Below are 22,056 nucleotides of genomic sequence, written 5' to 3' on the forward strand. Positions count from 1 at the left end.
TGCTGTCTATAGGGGGTTGACAAGTTGATTGGGTGTAATTGGAAGGGATAGGTTTCAATGGCCAGAAGGGCCTTCAAACATTTTGCATGATGAAAATTAAAATTAAATGATCATTGGCAGGTCTTTGGGGACAACTTTCCTGTTTTTCTTCAGAGATTTTCAGTCTTTTGCCTATAAGAACATCCATGACCTTGGTTGAGCAGCTCAGGCCATTGCTCTTCTGGCACTGCACAGGTTTTCCAGCTTGAATTTTGTGCTCAAAGTCTCTAAGATGGGAAATGAACTCGCACTGCTCTGCCTCAGAAAGAGCTGAGGTACTACTGGGCCACTCCACCTCAATCCTAGATTTTTCGGCTGTTCTTTATGTTAAAGATATAATTGCATCCTGTAGGTTGGAAATTTCCATTGAAGAGAATTTTGGTCTGAAATTGAAGCAATGATTATGAGTTTTGGGTAGGAATGAAGCCTTGAGGCCAAAGATCAACAATGATTTAACTGAATGATTCAGCAGACATGAGGGCTAACATGGCCTTCTGATCCTATTAATACATGTTACAAAGTTGCCGATATTGTAGCTATTATTCCTTTAGACCTGTATCTAATCTAAGTTCTCCCTTGACCTTTGAACAAGAAAAGCTGATTCCATTCCCACCATCAGCTTTGTTATCGTGATCACATTCAGCCAAAGTATCATCAAAAATAAATTACCCTCAAATTGTGTAACAGCTTTATTACAAATGGAAACGACCATATGTCCAGATGCTCCTGGGTTTAATGTTGTTTCTCCTAACCCGCTGATACAATTCAGGCTGTAAAGACTTCAAATCCTACATCATTCCAATGGAATTAACAAGATTGTAATCATTGCTGATCTTGCAGCCGCCAAAATCCGCATTCACTAGAAAAAAAAGATTAATTCTGTAAATATTTTCAAATATTCAAATTATACCAAAACTATTTGAGAAGCTGTATAAAGTGTACTTTCAAATAATCAAATGACTTTTTTTTTAAAAAGAGCAACACAGCAGATGTTGGAGCAAAAAAAAATCAATTTCTTTCAGATTATAACTATTTTTTTTGTTGCCTGGCTGCCAAAGCCTCGTTGGTAACTTGTTACGAATGACTATTGCCAGAGGCTGAGTCATCACTCTATTGATTTGATTATGTAAAAGCTCTGTGGAATGCAGAACCACATTCAAAAATACCTTCCAAGAGAATCTAATGGGACTGAAAGAAGGGGAAAAAAAGCAATCTTTATATTGTTCCTGATAAAATCATCATTATTCTTCCTCACATTGGAACAATTTTCTTTGTTTTATTTCACTGATTTTTTTAAAAATCCATGAAAACATAATTAACATTAAGTTGGAGTCAGAAATCCCCGAGGGAGAGAGTAATGTGTATTTCTAATCATGAGCTGCTGTGTGGAGGTAGCGATGTTATGGCACCCTCTCCTGGGCACCTCATACTCTTGACCTTTGACATAACGCTTTCTATCCTTGCGCACAGCTCGTTTTTACAATTGGATGTAAAAGACTGGGATTGAAAAACCGGACTATAAATTCCTTGTATTGTCTTTTTCTTGTACTGGTGATTTCTTTCATCTCTCAAGGGAGAGAGCCAAGAGCCCAATGCTCTTGGAAAACATATTGTTAAAAATCGAACTATCAGCTCAGGTTTTATTGTTGTATATGTTGTTAACTCCTCCAACATTCATAGTCCCACTTGTATCGTGAATCACCCTATTCAGCAAAATTCTGTAAAACATATTGACCAGAAATATCTAGCTAAAAAACCTTAGACAACTTTCCCTTTAATGACTCAAACAAGTAAAATTACAATCTTAAATAAATCGTTCGGATTTATGAATGAGAAGAATGCAGTTCCATGCTTATGAACAACAAAATGATCAAAATATGTGTGCACCATGGTCTGGAGAAAAGCTGGCTTGTCTGGTTGCATGTGTACAGTCAGATGAGAATAAACTTTAACTTTACTTATGAGCACATTTTAACCAGTTTAAATGTTTACACGCTGTATTCTCCCAAATGTTATTCCACACTCTGAGAATATGGGACTCAATGACAGAGCTGGTGGGTATTGTTGATCTGTTGTTGCCCTGAGAGTGCAGTGATATTCTGCCATTGTGAACTGTTCATATCAATCTGTTTGGACTGAGTAATTAAGATGGGGACCATGACAATGTGACACCAGGGATACTAATCAGACACTACAGTAGGGCTAGGAGTGGGAAGAGGATGCATTTAGCCCTTCATGCTGTTCGGTGAGATTACTGCTTCTATCCATTTTGAAATTTTTGGGAGAAAGATATTCATATTTCCATTCACAAATCTTCATAGCACTTCCTGGAATCACCCCTACACTGCTCTCTCTCATGCTGTTCACCACCTTGTTCTGAATACCCCCTCCCCCTCCCCCCACCATCTCCATCCAACCTGATAACCCCCCCCCCCCTTTGTCATTTAAACATCTTATTTGGGTTGCATTTTAATCTTCCCCATTCAGACTTAAGTTTAACAAGGAGCTGCTGGAGGAAATCTTTATATTCTTCAACTTCCTTCTGGCAAACAAAGAGTTACCACGAGCTTTGCTTGGCACCCCAAACAAAGAGTTGCCACGAGCATTGCTTGGCACCCCAAACAATAAGAGAATAAAGAAGCAAAAAAGAGTCCCTTCAAACTCCTCATGGTCTCCACTTCTTTGAAGAGTTCCAATTCTCTGGTCCCTACTGCTTTATCTTCACTATAGATATGCAGTTCCTTTACACATACATTCCAATCAGGAAAGTCTCAGGGCCCTCTGCTTCTTTCTTCAATTAAGACCCATTCAGTCCCCTTCCACTAATATTCTCCTCTGCTTTGGTGGAACTTCACTTATCCTTTAGAACTTCTCCTTTAACCTCTCCCATTTCCTTCAAATCCAGGGTGCAGCACATGTGTGGGTCCAGCTAAATCTGCCTTTTTGTTAGGTTTGTGGAATAATCGCTGTTCCAATGCTTCTCTAGTACCACTCTCCAACTCTTCCTCCACTATATCAATCTCTGCATTGACGCTACCTCCTGTACCTATCCAGAATTTGACAATTTCATTTACTTCACTGCCAACTTTCACTCATCCCTCAAATTTACATGGACTGTTTCTGACACCTCTCTCCCCTTCCTTGACCTTTCTATCTCCATCTCAGAGAGCAAACTACCCACAGGCACTTATATAAAAAAAACTCATTGACTCTCACAGCTACCTAGATTATAGTACTTCCCATCCTGCCTCTTGTAAGGACTATTTCCCTTATTCCCAAATCCTCCTCTTCCTCCATTGTATATGTTCCCAGGGTGAGGTCTTTCACTTCAGGGCAACCAAAATGTCCTCCTTCTTTAATAAAGATGGATTATCCCTTGCTATCATTAATAAAGCCCAAACTATATCTCCTCTATTTCTCATGCCTCCACCCTTACCCACCCCCCCCCCCCACCCCGGCAGAACAAGAACGGAGTTCTTTTGGTCCACACTTTACAGCCCACCAGCTTCTGCATTGAACACATTATCCTCTGCCATTTCCACCAACTTTTGCATGGTTCCACTATCAGACACATCTTCCCCTCTCCACCCCAATCCACCTTTCTCAGGGATCAGCCTCTCTGAGACACCCTTGTCCACTTTTCTCTCCTGGCCCACCCTTTTACTCTCTGAGGCATTTCCCACTTTAATACACAAATGCATCCCTATGTCTCCTCCTTTACTTCCATACAGGGCTATAAGCAAACATTCCAGGTGAGGCAGAGCTTTACATGCACATTGTTCAAACTAGTAAAAACACACTGAAGGAACTCAGATGATCTTGTAGTGCCCATAGGAGGTAAAGATATATTACTGGCGTTTCAGGCCTGAGGCATTTCCTCCTGTGGATGTTGTAAGACCAGCTGAGTTCCTCCAGCATTTCCACTATAATCACAGCATCCGCAGACTTTTCTTTTCACATTGTTCAACCTGATCTATTGCATTTGGTGTAATTGTCATGTCCTCCTCTGCTTCTGTGAAATCAAATGCAGATTGGAAGACGGCTTTGCTGAGCACATACAGTATACTCCATTTGTGGGTCTAAACTTGAACTTCCAATAACTAAACATTTTAACTCCCAACCATTTCTACACAGATGGGTCTGTCCTCTGTCTCATCAATTGCCAAGGTGAGACCAACCATAAACTTGAGGAACACCACATTATATTTCTCCTGAACAGTCTTAAACCAAATGGCATGAGCACCAAATTTTCCAATTTTAGGGAACCCCCATCTGTGATGGTGAGAACAAATTTGAAGGGTTCAAGAAGCAACAAATCCTGAACATGTTATTAGGGAGCACGCTCACCCGCACTTACAAAGCAATAGAATACAAATCATGCACATCAGATGCAGGTTAATCACTGCTAATTGCACTTCCCAGTAGTGACGTGAGGATTAAACAAACAATACCCGCCACCCCCTCTATAACTAGCAGGTAAAGCACACAGAACAGGAAAGGAACACAAATCAACTACTACCTACAACAAATGAGACACAACAGTCTCTCCCAGGTGAATTCCACAGTCCTTTACTTTCAGAAATCCAGATTGACATTGCCTAGTCCTGCTGATATTTTTATTTATTAAAAACTGAAACATTTCCCCTATAAGTGATATTAGATGGACTGGTTCATAGTTCCCTCTTTTCTCTCCTTTTTAAAATAGCTACATTATATGTCACACTGTCCTGTGGGAATAATTCCAGAATCTATAGAATTTTGCGGTGACAACTAATACATCTGCTATTTCCATGGCTACCATTTTAACTATTCTGGTTGCAAATGATCTTTTGCCTTCCCTTTCAATCCTTTAACATCGACAGCACTTTTATAATGAATTCAAATTTCATTTAATTCCACTCTTGCTTATTTGCATTTTAGTTTATTAGACACATTATTTTGCCATGCTAATATAGTGTTTGAAAGCTGGAAAAATGTGGTACCAAAACTACACTGAAGAGATAAAATTCATAGTTGGTTGTGTGTGTTGAAAATGCTTGCATTAGTCTCCATGCACTTATTCTAAGTTAATCAAAGGACAATAAATACACTGTCAGCCAGTACCATTGACAGAGCTACTGAATGGAGACACATTTCACTGGACTCTTCAATCTTACCCAGTGATAATCCGGTCTCAAGATCCTTGACATTCTGAATGTTCACACGTTTTCTGAGGAATTAAAAATGTTGTTATTAGTGGTACCCAAAGTGCAGGCCATTTAATACAAACTTTGGAATGAGCAAATGATTTCATGTGGGGTTTAACATCCTAGATCTAAGCCATGGCACGGTGGAAAAATATTAACGGTAAAACATTTGTACATCAACTACAACCCATAATATTAAACATTACAACATTTAATAAGTCTTCATCTGCCAACTAAAGTTGTCCCAAACAATGAATCCACTGCACTGTCTATTTAATCTTCATGGAAAATGTATGAAATGGTATTTAATTCATTGATCTCACCAGCCAGAAACTTGACACTCCTAGGTCTATCTCCAAGCCACTTTCTTCTTTTAAACCACAAAGCACAGAAAAGGTAAGCTGATTTACTGAACAGTTGGTGAAAGAGGTTTCCAATTTCTAACACCATATCTCACAGGCCAGATTGTATCATCAGAGATTGCTGGTCAACACAGTAAGATTCCTCCAGTTTGACCTTCATATCTGCTCCGATATGCGATGTGCAAAATTATTGACTCAGCATGAAGGATCTGTCTTGTGTGTTGCTTCTCTTGAATAAATGCTTGGCTCCTTCAAAGTATGAACTCATGCAGAAGAGTAATGGGAAAGATTAGATTATTTAAACAGAGTTGTGAACACATTGTAATCTAACCTTCACTGAATACATATTGGCTCTTTGCCAGTACTGATGAACTGCAATAGTCTCCAATCTCAGTTGCCTTTCCATGTATTAAAAGAAGCTTGTCTTTATCCTCACACCATCTGTTTCTGATCTTCCTGTTTCAGATTTGTTCTTTTTTTAATGTAATGATATATCGTAAGGCCATAATACTGATTCAAATGGCTGGCCATGTAGAGAATGTGAAAATTATATTCCCTGTGCGGCTGTGTAAACATCAGCGAATCAATTAAAAAAGAATCAGTTAAAGCTGTTAATGAATGAATCTCTCTTATTTTTATGTGCTGTGATGTTATGAAGATAAAAGTACTTCCATAAGGCGACTACAGGCCCCTATTAATGATGCATCTGGGAGTTGAGAAGCCTCCATAACCTAGACATACCCTGTCAGCCTTCCAGACAACTGGGTCACTTTTAATCACCTGCAAAGAATAACACCTTGGTAACCAGAACTCCTTGTCAGCATATTGTATAAGGAAGGTAACAGGTGAACCAGTGTCTTCAGAGTTCAAGATCATGCTGGAGGTGGCAGGGGGAATCTTAGGACTATGGAGAAAGAACAGAGCATGGGACAGGTCATTTAGAGAGGTAGGTATGACAGAACAGGGGTAAATAGGTTCCTTTTATTCTGTAAGATTTGATGGATGTTACTTTATCCAAGCTCTGGACAAGAAGTTAAATTCAGACATCTCTCAGCAGACTTGCCTGCCTCTTTGTCTAGACTGAGACTGCTGATTGGGAAGTTAGAGAACAATTTAGAACATGATAAGAAACCAGTACAGTAAGAGACCTGTCAATGACTTGACGTTGCTCCTCCATTCAGCAAGAATATGGCTGATCCAATCCTGGCCTTAGTATCAATTCCCTGCTCTTCCTGCATTTTTTGACTCTCTTGTGGTTCAACATATTTGTCAGTCTCTTTTGAGAACATTTTCAAGACACCCTCCCCCCACCCCCCTAAAAATCTGGCACCAGTGCCACCAATCCTTCTGGTACCCTACTAATCACTGCTTGTCATTCCAAAATAGGAATTATCCCAGTTCTCTCTTCTGTGAGTTGAGCACTCCCTCATCCATAACAATATGTGACCTCCAAGGCCACCTCATCCAGCCACCTATTTATGTGGCACTCTGTAGATTGCATTGGGAAATTCAAATCTACTTGCACTCCTTTAATCACCGTTTGTTACATCTTCAAACAATTTGAATAAATGTACTAACTAGGATTCCTCTTTCACAAGAAAATGCTGATTTTGCTTGTCCAGTGATTTATTTCAAATGGTCAGTAATTACCGTGATCTCTGGCTTTTTCCTAATGACAGATGTCAGACTCATTGGCTTCCTCCCACCTTGCTGCATCACCAGGCTGATTTTACACTGAAAGCATAGAGTTTATTCCCAGGTGCGAGTGAGTTTTAGCACTTTTATCCTTGGTATACCATTTTTAGTGCAGGTTTTTTCTATAAATTCAGCAACATTTTTTTCCACTATACAATATATGTCATTGTCTAGGATGACTATGTCTAGGATGAACCTTGAATTTCCACCTAAAATGTTGGTTTTGAGAGATACATTTTGAGTAAGGCAGCTCCACAAATCCGAAACTTAACACCAGTAGATGTTGTTAAAAATCAAATCATAATATTTTAATAACAAATTATCATTTTAACCTTTGGGATTCTTTCTTTATCTTTACCTCTTTTTCATTTCTTTGTTGGGGTAGGGGTTGGGAGGGTTGAAGAGTTATAGTCACCATGAATCATAGTTCACAAATTCTAAATTGTGTACCAAATTTTTTTTTGTTGATTCACGTATGGCTTTAAAAAATGAAAACGAAATATTTTTGAAAAAGGGTTTAAATTTTATTTGGAAACTTTTTAAATAAACCACTGTTAGCTTCTGTTATAGGCCATTTAGAGCCTGTGCAGAGCCGACAGCAATCGCATGGGGCGGATGGACCCCATGAAGGAGTACTGAGACTTTGCAAATAACTAACAGGGCATGCGCAAGATTGCATTGAAGCTGACAGAAAGATGACGGCTGTGTTTCCGCCGCAATATCATGGATCTCCCAGTGGCCACCCATTTCGATTCACCATTTCATTCCCTTGCTGTCCTCTCTGCCTCTTCTATTTTTTTTTACACAGCCACTGCGTTTCAGGAAATTATTCCCATTTTCCCAGAACACATGCAGTGTGAAAAGGTCGCAACGGGAATGAGAGTGCTATTTCCATTCCGATATTTTACCTCCTAGACCTTTAGTAAATTTCCCGGAATGCCTACTGTCTAAAGTTGACTATAGAGATTCCATGAACAATGGACTAATGAATAGCACGCATCAAAGATGCATATTACAAGTTCCTCCTCTTCAACTTCTAAACTTGCGAAAGGAAACGGAGATTCTGAGTTTTGGTGGCTGTTGTGTGAATGACCAATGCCAAGATGTTGGACATTCTTCAGGCTGGTAAAATTCTATCCAAAAAAATATGCATGGTCTCAGAATGAGCCCACCTGCAAATTGGAGGAACAACACCTCATCTTCCAGCTGGGCACTCTCCAACTGGATGGCATTAATATCGAATTCTCTGACTTTTGTTAAACTCCACCCTCTCACTTCTTCCCTGTCACTTTCCTCCATTTCTGTCTTCCTCCCTTTTCCCTGTCTCCTTTCATACAGACATAATCAATTCTCACTTCTCCTCTTATCCTATCCAGTTAACACCTTTTGTTGGTCTGGACTCCTCCCCCAGCTAGCACTGTCTCTGTTCCAAAATTTCCTGTTTTTTTTGCTCATTCTGATTATTCTTTGAAGAAGGCCTCAGGCCCAAAATGTCAACAATATATATTTGTCTCCTATGGACACTGAAAGACCAGCTGAGTTCCTCCAGCATTTCAGTGTATTTTTACTACAATCACAAAGTCTGCAGACTTCCATGCTTCACTTGTGACTTCATTATCAAGGTAAGAATTTTAGATTCTTTGTATAGGACAACCCGATTTTAAGGTCAAATTTTTAAGTTTCGGATCATCCGGTACAACAGCATACACAGTAAATGTGTACTTTTGAGGAATGAAGGCAACACATTTATCTGACAAAACATCATGCTGTTTCCAAATAGTGGAGCAAAGACTCCCATCTGCCTTTATCATTTGTATACCCAATGTGCCTCTATGTAGAGCCACAGGGTAAAGACCAGATCTGCTCACACTGACTGAAAATAATTTGAAGGCAGATTTATCCAGCCTGTTCCAAACAAGGCAACTTTGCTAGAGAATTAGAACTGGGCTGAGTGATCCTTGGATATGAAGCCCCAATCCTTGGGATTCCTTGCTCTTGTGGCAATGTTTTCCAGACTTCCTGTCATAATTTAATCACCGACAAAGAAGAGATGTTTTTACTCATGGATAAAACAAGCTTGTAAACCATGCCAATAAATACTGAATTCAGGAACAACTGGTGTACCTAGAGAATGGCGAGGTACCCAGGGCTGCATGGACACTATGCAGTGTCTCACCCCTGATATCATAATTGATCTGAGACCCAACCACATTTAATTGTCTCTTTCCTATAATTTCCAACAATTGTCCAGGAATAATTGCTGAGTACAGAAGATTTTTCCTTATTTCCAATATCTCCTGCATGCAGGGATGTTTTCTAACTTCCATCCTGCATATCCTTGCTTTCATTTTTACCTTGGCTTGCTGACCAGCAGAAATCTCCCCTCATTCAGCTTTACCCTTCTAAATTTCAGGGAAAGTAACCCTAATATAAAATGGAATTTTTGGAAGCAGTCTGTTGTGTTTCATGTCTGACACCCTTCATCAGAACCAGAAATGAGAGAAACAGCACATTTTTCAGACTATTCATCCTACCCAAGCCCCTCATAATTTTATGACCCTCCATAAGGTCATTCCTCAGCCTACAACTATCCAATCTCTTGCTATAAATACACCCCTCTATATCAGGTGTCCTGCTGATGAATCTCTTCCACACTCTCTCTATTATTTTTCTATCATCTGGAAAACAGAACCATACACAATATTCTAAGTACTGTCTAATCTATATTTTGTTCATCTGAAACATGACATCTACAGCCCTAACACTCAAAATATTATCCTATGATGGCAAGCATATCACTAACCTATTCACTTTCAGGGAGTTATGGGTTTTAAACATATAGCATGGCAATGGACCCTTCCAGCCCACAAGCACATGCCACTCAAATACACCCAATTAACAAACAACCCTCTACATTTTGAAGGATAGTATAGAAAACTGGAGTACCCAGAGGAAACCCATGCAGTCATGAGGCGAACATACAAACTGGATTTGAACCTGCGCCACTGGCACTGTAATAGCATTGGGCTAGCTTCTATGCTAACTGTCCCACTTATGTGGTGGTAGAAGATGCTATAAGATCATAGGAACTGGTGGAAATTACAAAGGAATAGAACCATAAATTCTGGTATCTCAGGATGATGTGCAATGCACTACATCAGGGTGTGATTGAAACAACAAGATACATTATGGACAAATGAACTAAGCAGTCAGAACAGCCCATATATATAGCCAAGCATGATTTGCATTCTGTACACATGTGGCCAATTTTCTCCTTGGCCTCAACTTTGCTTTCCTGTCTGATTTCCATAACACTTGATTCTCCTGCAAGTCCAAACATTTACCCATTTTGGTCTTGATTATGACAACATTTATAGCCCAAAGGTGCACAATGAGGAAGAAGTTCCAAGGGTTTGGAAATCATGTTCAGAGAAAGCTGGATCTGTACTTGTATAAAGGGCAAAACACGCTGAACGAGTGAGGACAGACGGTCAGAGGTTTGTAAGGGACAAATGCACCATCACAATGGTCCTTTGCTCTGCTAAAGACTGTAACTCAGAAAGTCTTGTTTGCTACTTATGGGGAAAAAAATGCTACCTCTGTGGTAAATATTTGGATAAATAATTGCCAAACAGAGAAAAGGTTTGATAGTTTTCTTCACATGATACTTCATCCAGTTTAATCACCTACCACTGCCACTCAATATAACTGACTGACACTATAAATATTTCACACACTAATGAACATTTATTCTCCAGTTTTATATGTTTATCAATAGAGTCAGAGCCTCAAACATAAAGTCACTCCAGAGATATAATAGTTCTGAAGCATGAAGAGACAACAGAAGGAAGATACCTAGACCCAGTCTTTTGAAGTTTTCAGCTTGTGGGTAATTAATTAATATAATTGTTAACAGCCCTAAGTTCTTGAATTTCCTCAAGACGTTCCCATTTCCTTACATATTTCATTTATTTTTACAGTTATCTTTTAACAAACCTTCCAAAATCTCTCCTGGTACTTCTCTCTGTAGTTTAATAAAAACAGAAAATGCTGAAAACACTCAACATGTCCTGCAGCATCAGTGGAAAGAGAAACAAATGTTTCTGGTTGAAGACCCTCCATCAGAACAAGTAAAGAGAAAAACAGTTGTTTTAAATTGCAGGGAAGGTGAGAGTTTTAAGCATTTCCTGTTCGTTCCCCCCCCCCCCCCCCACCACCACCCCAACCTCTTTACAACATGCAAATAACTTTTCTTAAATCAGAAACATTGGTTCTATATCTACTCTTACAGTTGCTATCTAATCACCAGTGTATTTTCAGGTTTTTTTCATATTTTAATCATGTGCAGTTCTTTTGATTTTCATTTTTCAGTCGTTCATAATTTGTTCATTTGCTTTGAAAGTGCAATGAACTGGTAGTGTGTTATCCTGATGGCTGGTCCCGCCTCCCGGCTCTGACCCCATCTGCTCAAATAAAACCCTGGTTTCGCACCTAAATCCAGAACCCTTCTGAAGACTACTGTTGAACACTACCCTTAGTTATAAGCTAATAAAAGCATTTGTTCTCCTTGCAGCCCCGAGAGCTTTTATTCACGCTACAATTTTATTTACTCATTCCCTATTAAAGCCAGGTATGCTACTGGTAGACCTTCTGTTCCCTGACGCGGCTGAGGAGTTCAGGCCTACCTGAACGTGACCAGAGACGTCTTCCACTCCGATGAATTCAGGACGTCAGCGCTCATTTCCAGGGTAGGAACGAAAGGGTATGCAGTCATTAGGGACTGCTCTACATATGACGCTGCTATTGAGGCATTGAGGCTAGGTACCTGAAGGTGCAGAACGAGGTCCGAGCGAGGCACCAACTCACTCTACGTCACCAGCAGCCAGGAAACACCACCAATGACTACCTGCTGAATTTGTGGACACTTGCCAAGAAGTGCAGGTACGAAACGGCTATGGGCCACGTTCATGAGGAAAAACAGACCCAGGACACTCTAGTCATGGGGGTTGGCTCGAGGTACATGAGGCAGCAACTATTCAAATCGAGTAAGAAGAGCCTGGCTAGTCACATTGAGCTGGCCAAATCACTGGAACAGGCCAAGCTCGAGAACGATGATCTTGAAGCCAGCAAGCTTGACCACCCAGATGAGCCCTTCCAAGGACCGGCTGCTCCTGCTACTGCTACCTCTGCCCTAACAGCTGCCGCTTCCTGTGACAAAGAGTGCTTTTTTTGCGGCAAGAGCCAGCATTCCCAATCTCGTTGTCCAGCAAAAGACTCCATATATTCCAGCTGTGGCAAGAAAGGACATTGGGTGAGTGTTTGTCGCACAAGGGGAAGCCCAGGGAAATCCACGGCCTGCACCACTCCCGGATCTGATTCCAGCCCCAAGCCATCTGCCCCAAATTCAACCAAGCCCACTTGCTGCTCTACACGGTGACAAAGGGTGGCAGTGAGGAAATGACATGAAAAGACTTGGCAGCCATCATCGTTGGAGGAGGAAAGAGGGTGGCCATCTTGCCGCACCACGAGGTCAAAACAATCTTTCCCACGCAGGGCAACCCAGGACGGTGGGGGCTACTCAAGTGAGGAGTATGGAGTCTTTGGGGATCTAACCTCGATGGTCCTAGATTAAGACAGACTTCACAAGCTCAGCAATTCTATAGTGACTGTAAATGTAAACGGACATTCCACTGGATGGCTAATTGTCACGAGCTCTACTGAGAGTTTCATAGACTCACGGACTGTGGAAAAATACAAACAGAAGATGTATCCTTCTAACTCCCGCATATTTCTTGCGTCTCAATCATATTCTACGCGTGTTCAACAACATTGTATAGTACATCTGTCATTCGAAGGGGGGAGAATCCTATAATTTTCACTTGTATATACATGATTAACTGTGTGCTTCGGTGTTGTTGGGACTGGATTTCCTGTGTCACCTTAAAAGTGTGATCTTGGAGTATTCTGGTCCCCTCCCCCCTGTAATGGTTCAGAATTGAGGGTCCTTAAAATCAGAACCCACATGCAGCCTCTCCACACTGAATATCGACCCTCCACCTCTCTTCCTGAATCTGTCCACAGACTGCAAGCCAATTGATACTAAGATCAGGAGGTTCAGCTCAGCAGACCGAGAGTTTATAAATTCTGAGACTCGGCGTCTGCTGAAGGAGGGTATCATTGAGCCTCGCAGCAGCCCATGGAAAGTGCAAATGGTAGTGGTAAAGGGAGAAAACAAGTCCAGGCTAGTAATTGACTGTAGCCAAACCATTAATCAGTAAACACTCTTGGACGCATACTGCCTCTACCCCCCCACTTCGTATTTCAGACATGGTGAATGTTATTGTGCAGTATTGGATTTATTTGAATATCGACCTGAAAGTGTAGTGCGCTGTTAGCCAGAATCAGACACACACAAAGATAAAGACTGTACAACAGGCTTTAATCCACAAAGACTTCCACAGAGCCAGGCTGGCTGTGGCTGCAGCAACTCTGAGTGAGGCTTCGGGAGGCTGGCGCAGGCTTATATCCCGGAGGGTGATTGACACCCGACCAGGTGGGGCTTGATCCATTCAGGCTGACTGATTGACAGCTGGCCAGGTGTTGTCCTGTCCCCTTACACTCCTGCAGGTACAGAGGTTGTCCCCTGCAGTAGGCCGGTGGTTACCACCACAGAAAGCTGCCTATCACCAGCTGCCAATCCGTTCTGAGGACTGTCCATATAAGGCATTTGAGGCTAACGGTCATCTCTATCAATTCCAGAAGGTCCCTTTCGGTATCACTAATGGAGTTTCTATCTTTCAGAGGCAGATGGACAGAATGGTGGATGAGTATGGGTTGAAGGCTACTTTCCCCTACCTCGATAACATCACCATCTGAGGCCATATCTTGGAAGACTACGACATCAACCTCCAGAATTTTTTCCACGCGGCAAAAGCCTTGAACCTCACTTATAACTCTGACAAGTGCGTATTCAGGACTAAACAGCTGGCTATCCTTAGCTACGTAGAGGAGAATGGCATCATTGATCCTGATCCTGATCCTGATAGGATGCACCCCCTGTTAGAACTTCCCATCCCTGGGACCTCAAAGGCTTTGAGGAGATGCCTGGGGTTTTTCTCATACTATGCCCAGTGGATCCCTCAATACATTGATAAGGTTCACCCCCTCTTAAATACCACTAATTTCCCACTCTCAGCTGAAGCCCAAACAGCTTTTAACTACCTCTAGAACCACATTGCAAAAGCTGCCATGCACATGGTAGACAAGAATGTAAGTTTCCAAGTGGTGAGTGACACTTTGAACATAGCCCTGGCTGCTACACTCAATCAGGCGGGCAGGCCAGTTGCATTTTTTTCATGGACATTACAGGGCCATGAGCTCTGGAACCCATTGGTGGAAAAGGAGGCTCAAGCCATTGTAGAAGCCTTGAGGTATTGGAGACACTACCTGAATGCGCTTGGTCGCATTCATGTTCAATAATGTCAAGAGGGGCAAAATCAAGAATGACAAAATTGCTAGGTGGAGGCTTGAGCTCTCCCCCTACAATTATAATATTGCCTATCAGCCAAGAACTCTTGATGACCAACCAGATGCTTGTCCAGAGGGATCTGTGCCTCTGCACACACCAGCCAACTGCAGGCTATGCACAATGAGCTCTGCCATCCAGGGGTTACCCACGTGGCTCATTTTGTCAAGGCGTCCAATCTGCCCTACTCTGTAGAAAACATAAGGGAAATGACCAGGACTTGCTAGATCTGCACGGAGTGCAATCGCACTTGTATCACCCAGCAAAAATGCATCTGATCAAACCATTCCAGGCCCTTCGAATGGCTCAGCGTCGATCTTAATGAACCTCTCTCCTCCAGATGGCAGGGAGAACACCATCTCCATTAGGGACCTGGCACCCACTGGAACAGAGGGTCCATTGGCTCAAGTGCCCTGCGAGCCATGGAGCTCATTTTCACCGCCCCCCAGTCAGGGCTTCAGGAGATCCGGTTCAGGAGGAAAGTGCACCCCCTCCATTGTCGATTTGGAGTCCTAGTCCATCTGTCCTCCATCATAAGGAACTAGTAGACCTAAGGAGCCCAAGGCCACCCAGAGCTAAGGCACTCCACCGGGATCTCCAGACCCCCGGACTGATTAAACTTGAAGATTTATAAATAATTGTATTTTTTTTACTACTTGTTCTGAACCCATGTTCTCTGTGTTCATTCACAGACCCTAAATTCTACAGGAAGGGGTGAATGCAGTGAACTGTGATTCACTGGTATGGTGTTTTGCTGATGGCTGGCCCCACCTCTCAGCTCCACCCCCATCTGACCACATATAACCCTGGTTTGCCGCCTAAACCTAGAACCCTTCTGAAGACTACTGTTAAACCCTTCCCTTAGTTATGAGCCAATAAAAGCATTTGTTCTCCCTCCAGTTGTGAGAGTTTTATTCACGCTACAGGAAGTTTCATAAAGTTAAAGGCAGCAATTTACAGGAAGGATATCAATAAGATTGAAAGAGTTCAGAGAAGATTTACTAGGACGTTGCCAGGTCTTCAGGAGTTGAGTTAGAGGGAAAGATTAAACATGTTAAGACTTTAATCCTTGGACCAAAAAAGAATGAGGAGATTTGATAGAGGTTTACAAGATTATGAGAGGTATAGACAGAGTGGATGCGAGTAGGTTATTTCCACTTAGATTGGGGGAGATAACTACAAGAAAACATAGTTTTAAACTGAACGAAAGGATTAGAGGGAACATTGGAGAAAGTTCTTCACTCAGAAAGTGGTGGGTGTGTGGAATGAGCTGCCATCTGATGTGGTGAATGAGGGCTTGATCTCAAGTTTTAAGAATAGATTGGATAGATACATGGATGGGAGAGTTCTGGAGGGTTACGGAGTAGGAGCAGGTCAATGGGATGAGCGGAATTGTGGTTGACTGTTTTCTATGATGCAATGTTCTATGATTCTAATTTGCCAAGGTGACACCAATACTAGAGCCCATTGCTCATTAATTTTTCCAATTTTAGGTAACCCTGCAGTTTCAATCTTTTTTTTAGTCTGTGTACTTTTCTGTCTAACCTGTTCTCTCTCTCCACCTCTCCTCCCTTCTGCTGTCTAATACCCTATCATCTCATATCCCCTCCCCAATTTTGTTTCCCCCCCCCCCTGTTTTTTTTAATCCCCTTGATGATATCTCTCCTTACTTTAGTCTTAATAATGTCCCAAACCAAAACATTAGCTGGCCATTTCGATTCAAGGTTGCTGCCTGGCCTGCTAATTCTCTCCAGCATCTCATTGTTTGCTCCAGTAGCCATCTGCTGATAGCAGGTCCCTGCATGTAAATACTCAGGAAAAAGCTGAAACATTTGCAACCACATGTTCAGAGTGCTTGATACCAGAGATACCCACCGTCATAGAAACCAGTCTCCAGTCAACCCAATTCATTTCATGTGGTATCAAAAAATGTTTGAGTGCTCTAGGTGCAGACAAGGCTATGGAAGCAGGCAATGTTCCAGTGATAACATGGAAGGCTTGAGCCTCTGTCCTACCGTGCCTCTGTCCAAGCTTTTCCAGCACTGTTACTACTCAAGTATCTACTCCAGTGAGTATAGGAACTCAGGCCATGTCTGGTCAGTGAAAGCAGGACAAATTCTATCTGACCAGTCACGACACTATCTTTTAAAAAAAATATTATTTAAGAATTTTACAAAATGTTACCAAAAAAAGAAAATACTAAATACAAATACAGGAAGAAAAATATAAAAAGTAATGGTAATAATGATAATATCCCCCCCTCCCTCCCTCTACTAACTACATCTTAACTTCCCCCCCCACCCCTCGGACCCTTAAAAAAATTATACATTTTAAATTAGTTAGTCAACATGTCAACTCTTCACATAACTCTTACTTAAGATCAATAACCATGCAATCCAAATATAAACTCCACATTTTAATACAAAAAGAATAATTATTTCGCAAATTGTAAGTTATTTTTTTCAAATATAAACACGATTGCAGTTCGTTATGTCAACATTGTATATTCAATTCCACGTCATTTTTCCAAGTTATCGCTATACATTTTCTTGCAACCACCAACCCTAACCGCAAAAATGCCAATTGTGGCTTATCAACCAGTCCCAAAGTAACAGCATTCATATAGCCCAATAAACACATAATTGGAATCATTTGCAAATCAACTGTAAATAAATCTCTCAAAAATGTAATAATTTTTTCCCCCAAAAATTTAACTTTCTTACATGTCCATACACAAGTCACAAAAGTACCTGTCTTTTCTCCACATCTAAAACACAAATCTGTTGGACTAAATCCATATTTCTTCAACTTCTCTGGAGTCAAATATAGTTGATGAATAAAATTATAATTAACCATACTATATTTCACATTAATTAATTTTGTAACACTATCAATACACATATTTGACCATTCCTCCCAAGACAATTCAATATCTAAATCTTTCTCCCATTTCTCTTTTATCCTATATAGCCCAACTTTATCCATCTTTTCTTGCAACAACCTAGACATATTGTCACGACACTATCTTACTACTCTCAATAAGCAGGAAAATGATGGAAGGTGAAATTATGAGGCGCTCATTCACCAATAAAATAGTCACCAAAGCCCAACTATGGGGACCACTTAAGTCCAACTTTCATCATATTCTTGATCTGAATGTGGACAAAAGAGCATAATCCCAGAGGGAAGGAGAGAGTGAGATCGGAAGTAGCATTTGAAGTCAATCATTAGAGCCCCTCAATATTACTGCAGGTACTTTTTAGAAGAGTGCCTAGACCCAACTACCTTCATCTGCTCCATCAATGGCCTTCTTCTAGCATAAAGTCAGATGATTGTGCAATGTTCAATTGTATTAACAACTTCTCCGCAAATAAAACAGTCTGTGATTGCATACAGAAGGATAGAAACAGTTTTCCAGCATGGAAAGTTAATATTTGTGCCACAAAATTGCAGTATATGACTTTCAACAAGAAAGAATGACATCATACTGATGGAGTAGTGGCTGGAGAAGAATAGCCTCCCATAGAGAAAAGAAAAAACAAAGCTGGACAGAAAAAACATAGAAGGCCTGAAAGATAAAGAAACCAAGAAAACCCAAGAGATGGCACCAAAAAGGGAAAAGACCAGAGAGACAAATAAAGATAGGAAAGAAAAGAGGAAGCCTTACCTTAAAAAAGAATGTCCGATCCCCGAAGCCATTAGATGCCCAGCTGGGGAACGGCCTTCCCCAGAATTAACTACAAAAATGGCTCACTGAGCCACAAAAAGAAACGCTAGAGTTGCGCATGCACAGTGTACATAACAAAAAAAGACATTGACGGGAGGGTGGCCCAGCAACAAGACAAAATTGAATTCACAGAGAGAGTTGGGCAGGTGACATTGCGGCAAGAAGAAGTGAACAGAAGACAAGAGAAGGAGTTAGAAAGAGAAGAAAAAGATGATAAAGACTTATACGGAAAAGGGGAAGGTAAAAAAGATAAACAGTTAATAGATAGAGAATACTTTGATGAACAAATGAAGACATTAAAAGACATTTTAACCACAAAATTAAACGCAATAAAGATAAAAATGGAAAAAGCAGAAGATAAATTGCAAAAACTAGAGCTGGCCATACATACCAGATATAGTAAAAATAACATATGAAGTGGAAGAAAGTCAGGCAACTGTGGAATTAGAATTGAATGAACTAAAAGAAAAGCTGAAAGATAGAGGCAAAGAAATTAAAGAGATACAAGATCTGTTCATTCAAAAAATTGATGTTTTGGAGAATTATAGCAAACGAAATAATATAAAAAGTAAACTGACAAGAAGGCGTAAAAGGGTCAGACATAAATGGATTCATAAAAAGATGGGTCCCACTAGTCTTGGAAGCAGAAGAACGACAAGACAAATAGAAATTGAAAGAGCATATTGAACATTGGCACCAAAGCTGCATTCAAACCAAAAACCATGGTCCATAATAATAAAGTTACTAAGACACACAACGAGAGAAAAACTATTAGACTGGATTTGTTAAAAAAAGACAGGCCAGCTGATAATGTTCATAAACTTATCAATTTAATTCATGCAGCTCAAATAAATAAAAAAACAACGATAGCTGTTACATTAGACACAGAGAAAGCCTTCAATGGAGGGAGTCACGTGATGGAGTAGTGGCCGGACGGTGAACTCCAGCCAGAAAAGTCGGGAAAAACAAAGGAAAACACAAAGGCACAGAAATAAAAGTTACAGAAAAGTGAGTATAAAGGTGGAAAGAAGATGGCGACAAAAAAAGAAAAATTGAAAGCAACGGTAAGAAGAGAGGAAGAGAAGACAAAGGAGGAAAAAGGTGAAGGCCTTACCTATCCGAAGAGGCCCGCTGCGGAGAGAGAAACCCGCTCCCTCAGGTCGGTAAATAATGGACTACAAAAATGGCTCGCTGAGCCGAGTAAAAGTGCGCCACCGCGCATGAAAAAAAAAACACCGACGGGAGGGGGGACCAGCTGGGGAGTCGATCTCCACAGCCGGCAACGACAGCTGCAGAACACCTGCAGCAAGAAGAGACCACAAAAGACAATAGAAACAAGAAAGAAGAGAAGGAAAGGGCAACAAAAAAACAACAGATGGCCAACCCAGAGGAAGAAGAAGAGGAAGAGGAAGAGTACAGTGAAATAGAAGAAGAAAAGAAAGGCAAGATAAAGAAGGTACTTTCTCTTATTAAAGGATACATGGAGTCATTTAAAGAATGGCAAACACAGGAATTTAATGATTTAAGAAAAAGAATAAACAACACAGAAGAGAAAATGAATAAAATAGAGATGACCTTAACAGAAATGGGAAAGAAAATGGACAAGATGGAAGAGCGGGCAGTAGCCGCAGAAATGGAGGTAGAAGACTTAAAAAAGAAATTGGAGGAATCTAATAAAAAAACTAAAGAGACACAAGAACTACTAGCTCAAAAAATAGATATAATGGAAAATTATAACAGAAGAAATAACATAAAGATAGTGGGCCTTAAGGAAGATGAAGAAGGCAAGAATATGAGGGAGTTTATAAAAGATTGGATCCCTAAGACCCTAGGATGTCCAGAACTACAGCAAGAAATGGAAATAGAAAGGGCACATAGAGTATTGGCCTCTAAACCACAACCACAACAAAAACCAAGATCTATTGTAGTAAAATTCCTAAGATATACTACAAGAGAAAAGGTACTGGAGAAGACAATGGAAAAAGTAAGAGAGGGCAACAAACCACTGGAGTATAAAGGGCAAAAAATCTTCATTTATCCAGATATAAGTTTTGAACTCCTAAAGAAGAGAAAAGAGTTCAATACAGCAAAGGCGATTTTATGGAAGAAAGGGTATAAATTTATACTAAAGCATCCAGCGGTATTGAAAATATTTATTCCAGGACAACAAAACAGACTATTCTCGGATCCAGAAGAAGCACGAAAATTTGCAGAACAATTACAAAAATAGACTGAGGGAGGAAGTCGGGTAATGAGAGTTAAAATGATCACGATTGATATGTATGCGGGTAAAGAGGTATAAGAGTGAATAGAGACAATGTGCATACGTGAATGTATCTGTACTTAGAGGAAAATATAGATAGTATAGACAAGAATTAATAAGGGAAGGTAATGGAATAGAGAGAATAAGGAGGGAATTAAAAGAGGGACCTTTGTGACATATGAAAAGTGAAATCTTTTCTGGGGGGGGCGGGGTGGGGGGAAATAGCGGTCACTGCAAAATCAGTTGACGCTTGCGAGTGGATTCGCAAATCCAAATGGAGAGGGGAGATGTGGTTGTCCGACAAGGGATAAAGGACAACTCAGGAGGGGAAGGGGAGATTGGGGATAAATAAGATAGAAATAGGAGAATAAGGAAAATGTTGGATGTTGTAGGAATGTTGTCTTATAAAGAGTTGAAAATAAGAAAACAGAAATGGAAAAGGAGGAAAGGTAATGATGGAAAAACGGAAAGAGAAGATAAACAAAATATAAAAGGGCTACGCTGAACTATATGACTTTAAATATTAATGGAATACATAACCAAATTAAAAGGAAGAAACTACTAAATTTAAATGAATAAATGGATTCCATTAGAAAAAATAACATATAGGTTAAGAAATAATATTGAAATATTCGAACAAGTATGGGAGCCTTACATTAAATACAATAGCGAAAACCTACCGGGGACAAACATTACCTAAGTTGATGGAAGGAAAAGGAAAGAAAAGAATGGACTCAGTAGAATTTCTGGTGTATTTTTGTTGAATGACAACATTGTCTGACTGGCTTAATGCAACCTAGATTGTATACCTAAAATGGATGAGAGGGGGGGGTGGGGGGGTGGCTTGGGAGGAGGGAGGGGGGGGGGGAGAAAAAGTCACTGTATATGTGTGAAAAAGAAATAGTGTATATCATGGCTAATGTGATTTATGGTGTGAAAAATAAAAAATTTTTAAAAAAAAAGAAAGCCTTCGATAAGGTAGAGTGGAATTATTTGTTTTAAGTATTACAGAAATTTAAACTACAGGAAAAAAGTATTAACTGGATTAGAGCATTATATAATGGACCATTAGCAAAGGTGGTGATAAATGGATATGTATCAGATCACTTTAAATTAAGAAGGTCAACAAGACAGGAATGCCCATTATCCCCTTCACTGTTCGCTTTGATTATTGAACCAATGGCGGAGTTGATAAGGAAGGAAACTAAGATAAAGGGAATAAAAATAAAAGAGAAAGAATATAAAATCAGCCTATTTGC

The 22,056-nt window shown here is 40.4% G+C and overlaps 1 protein-coding gene across 1 annotated transcript in view; it reads right to left on the reverse strand.

Annotated features, from left to right (window-relative positions):
- Positions 1-715: 715 nt before the first annotated feature.
- ccdc171 (coiled-coil domain containing 171) overlaps positions 716-22,056 on the reverse strand; it is a 378,891-nt gene continuing 357,550 nt past the window's right edge. The window contains exons 25-26 of the mRNA XM_069924483.1: positions 5,196-5,248; positions 716-898 (exon numbers count right to left, since the gene is read on the reverse strand). Of these exons, the coding sequence (XP_069780584.1) occupies positions 5,213-5,248 (36 nt within the window). The 3' untranslated portion in view covers positions 716-898; positions 5,196-5,212. The remainder of the gene's footprint in view (positions 899-5,195; positions 5,249-22,056) is intronic.

Source organism: Narcine bancroftii, chromosome 1 (assembly GCF_036971445.1).
Source record: "Narcine bancroftii isolate sNarBan1 chromosome 1, sNarBan1.hap1, whole genome shotgun sequence".
NCBI lineage: Eukaryota > Metazoa > Chordata > Chondrichthyes > Torpediniformes > Narcinidae > Narcine > Narcine bancroftii.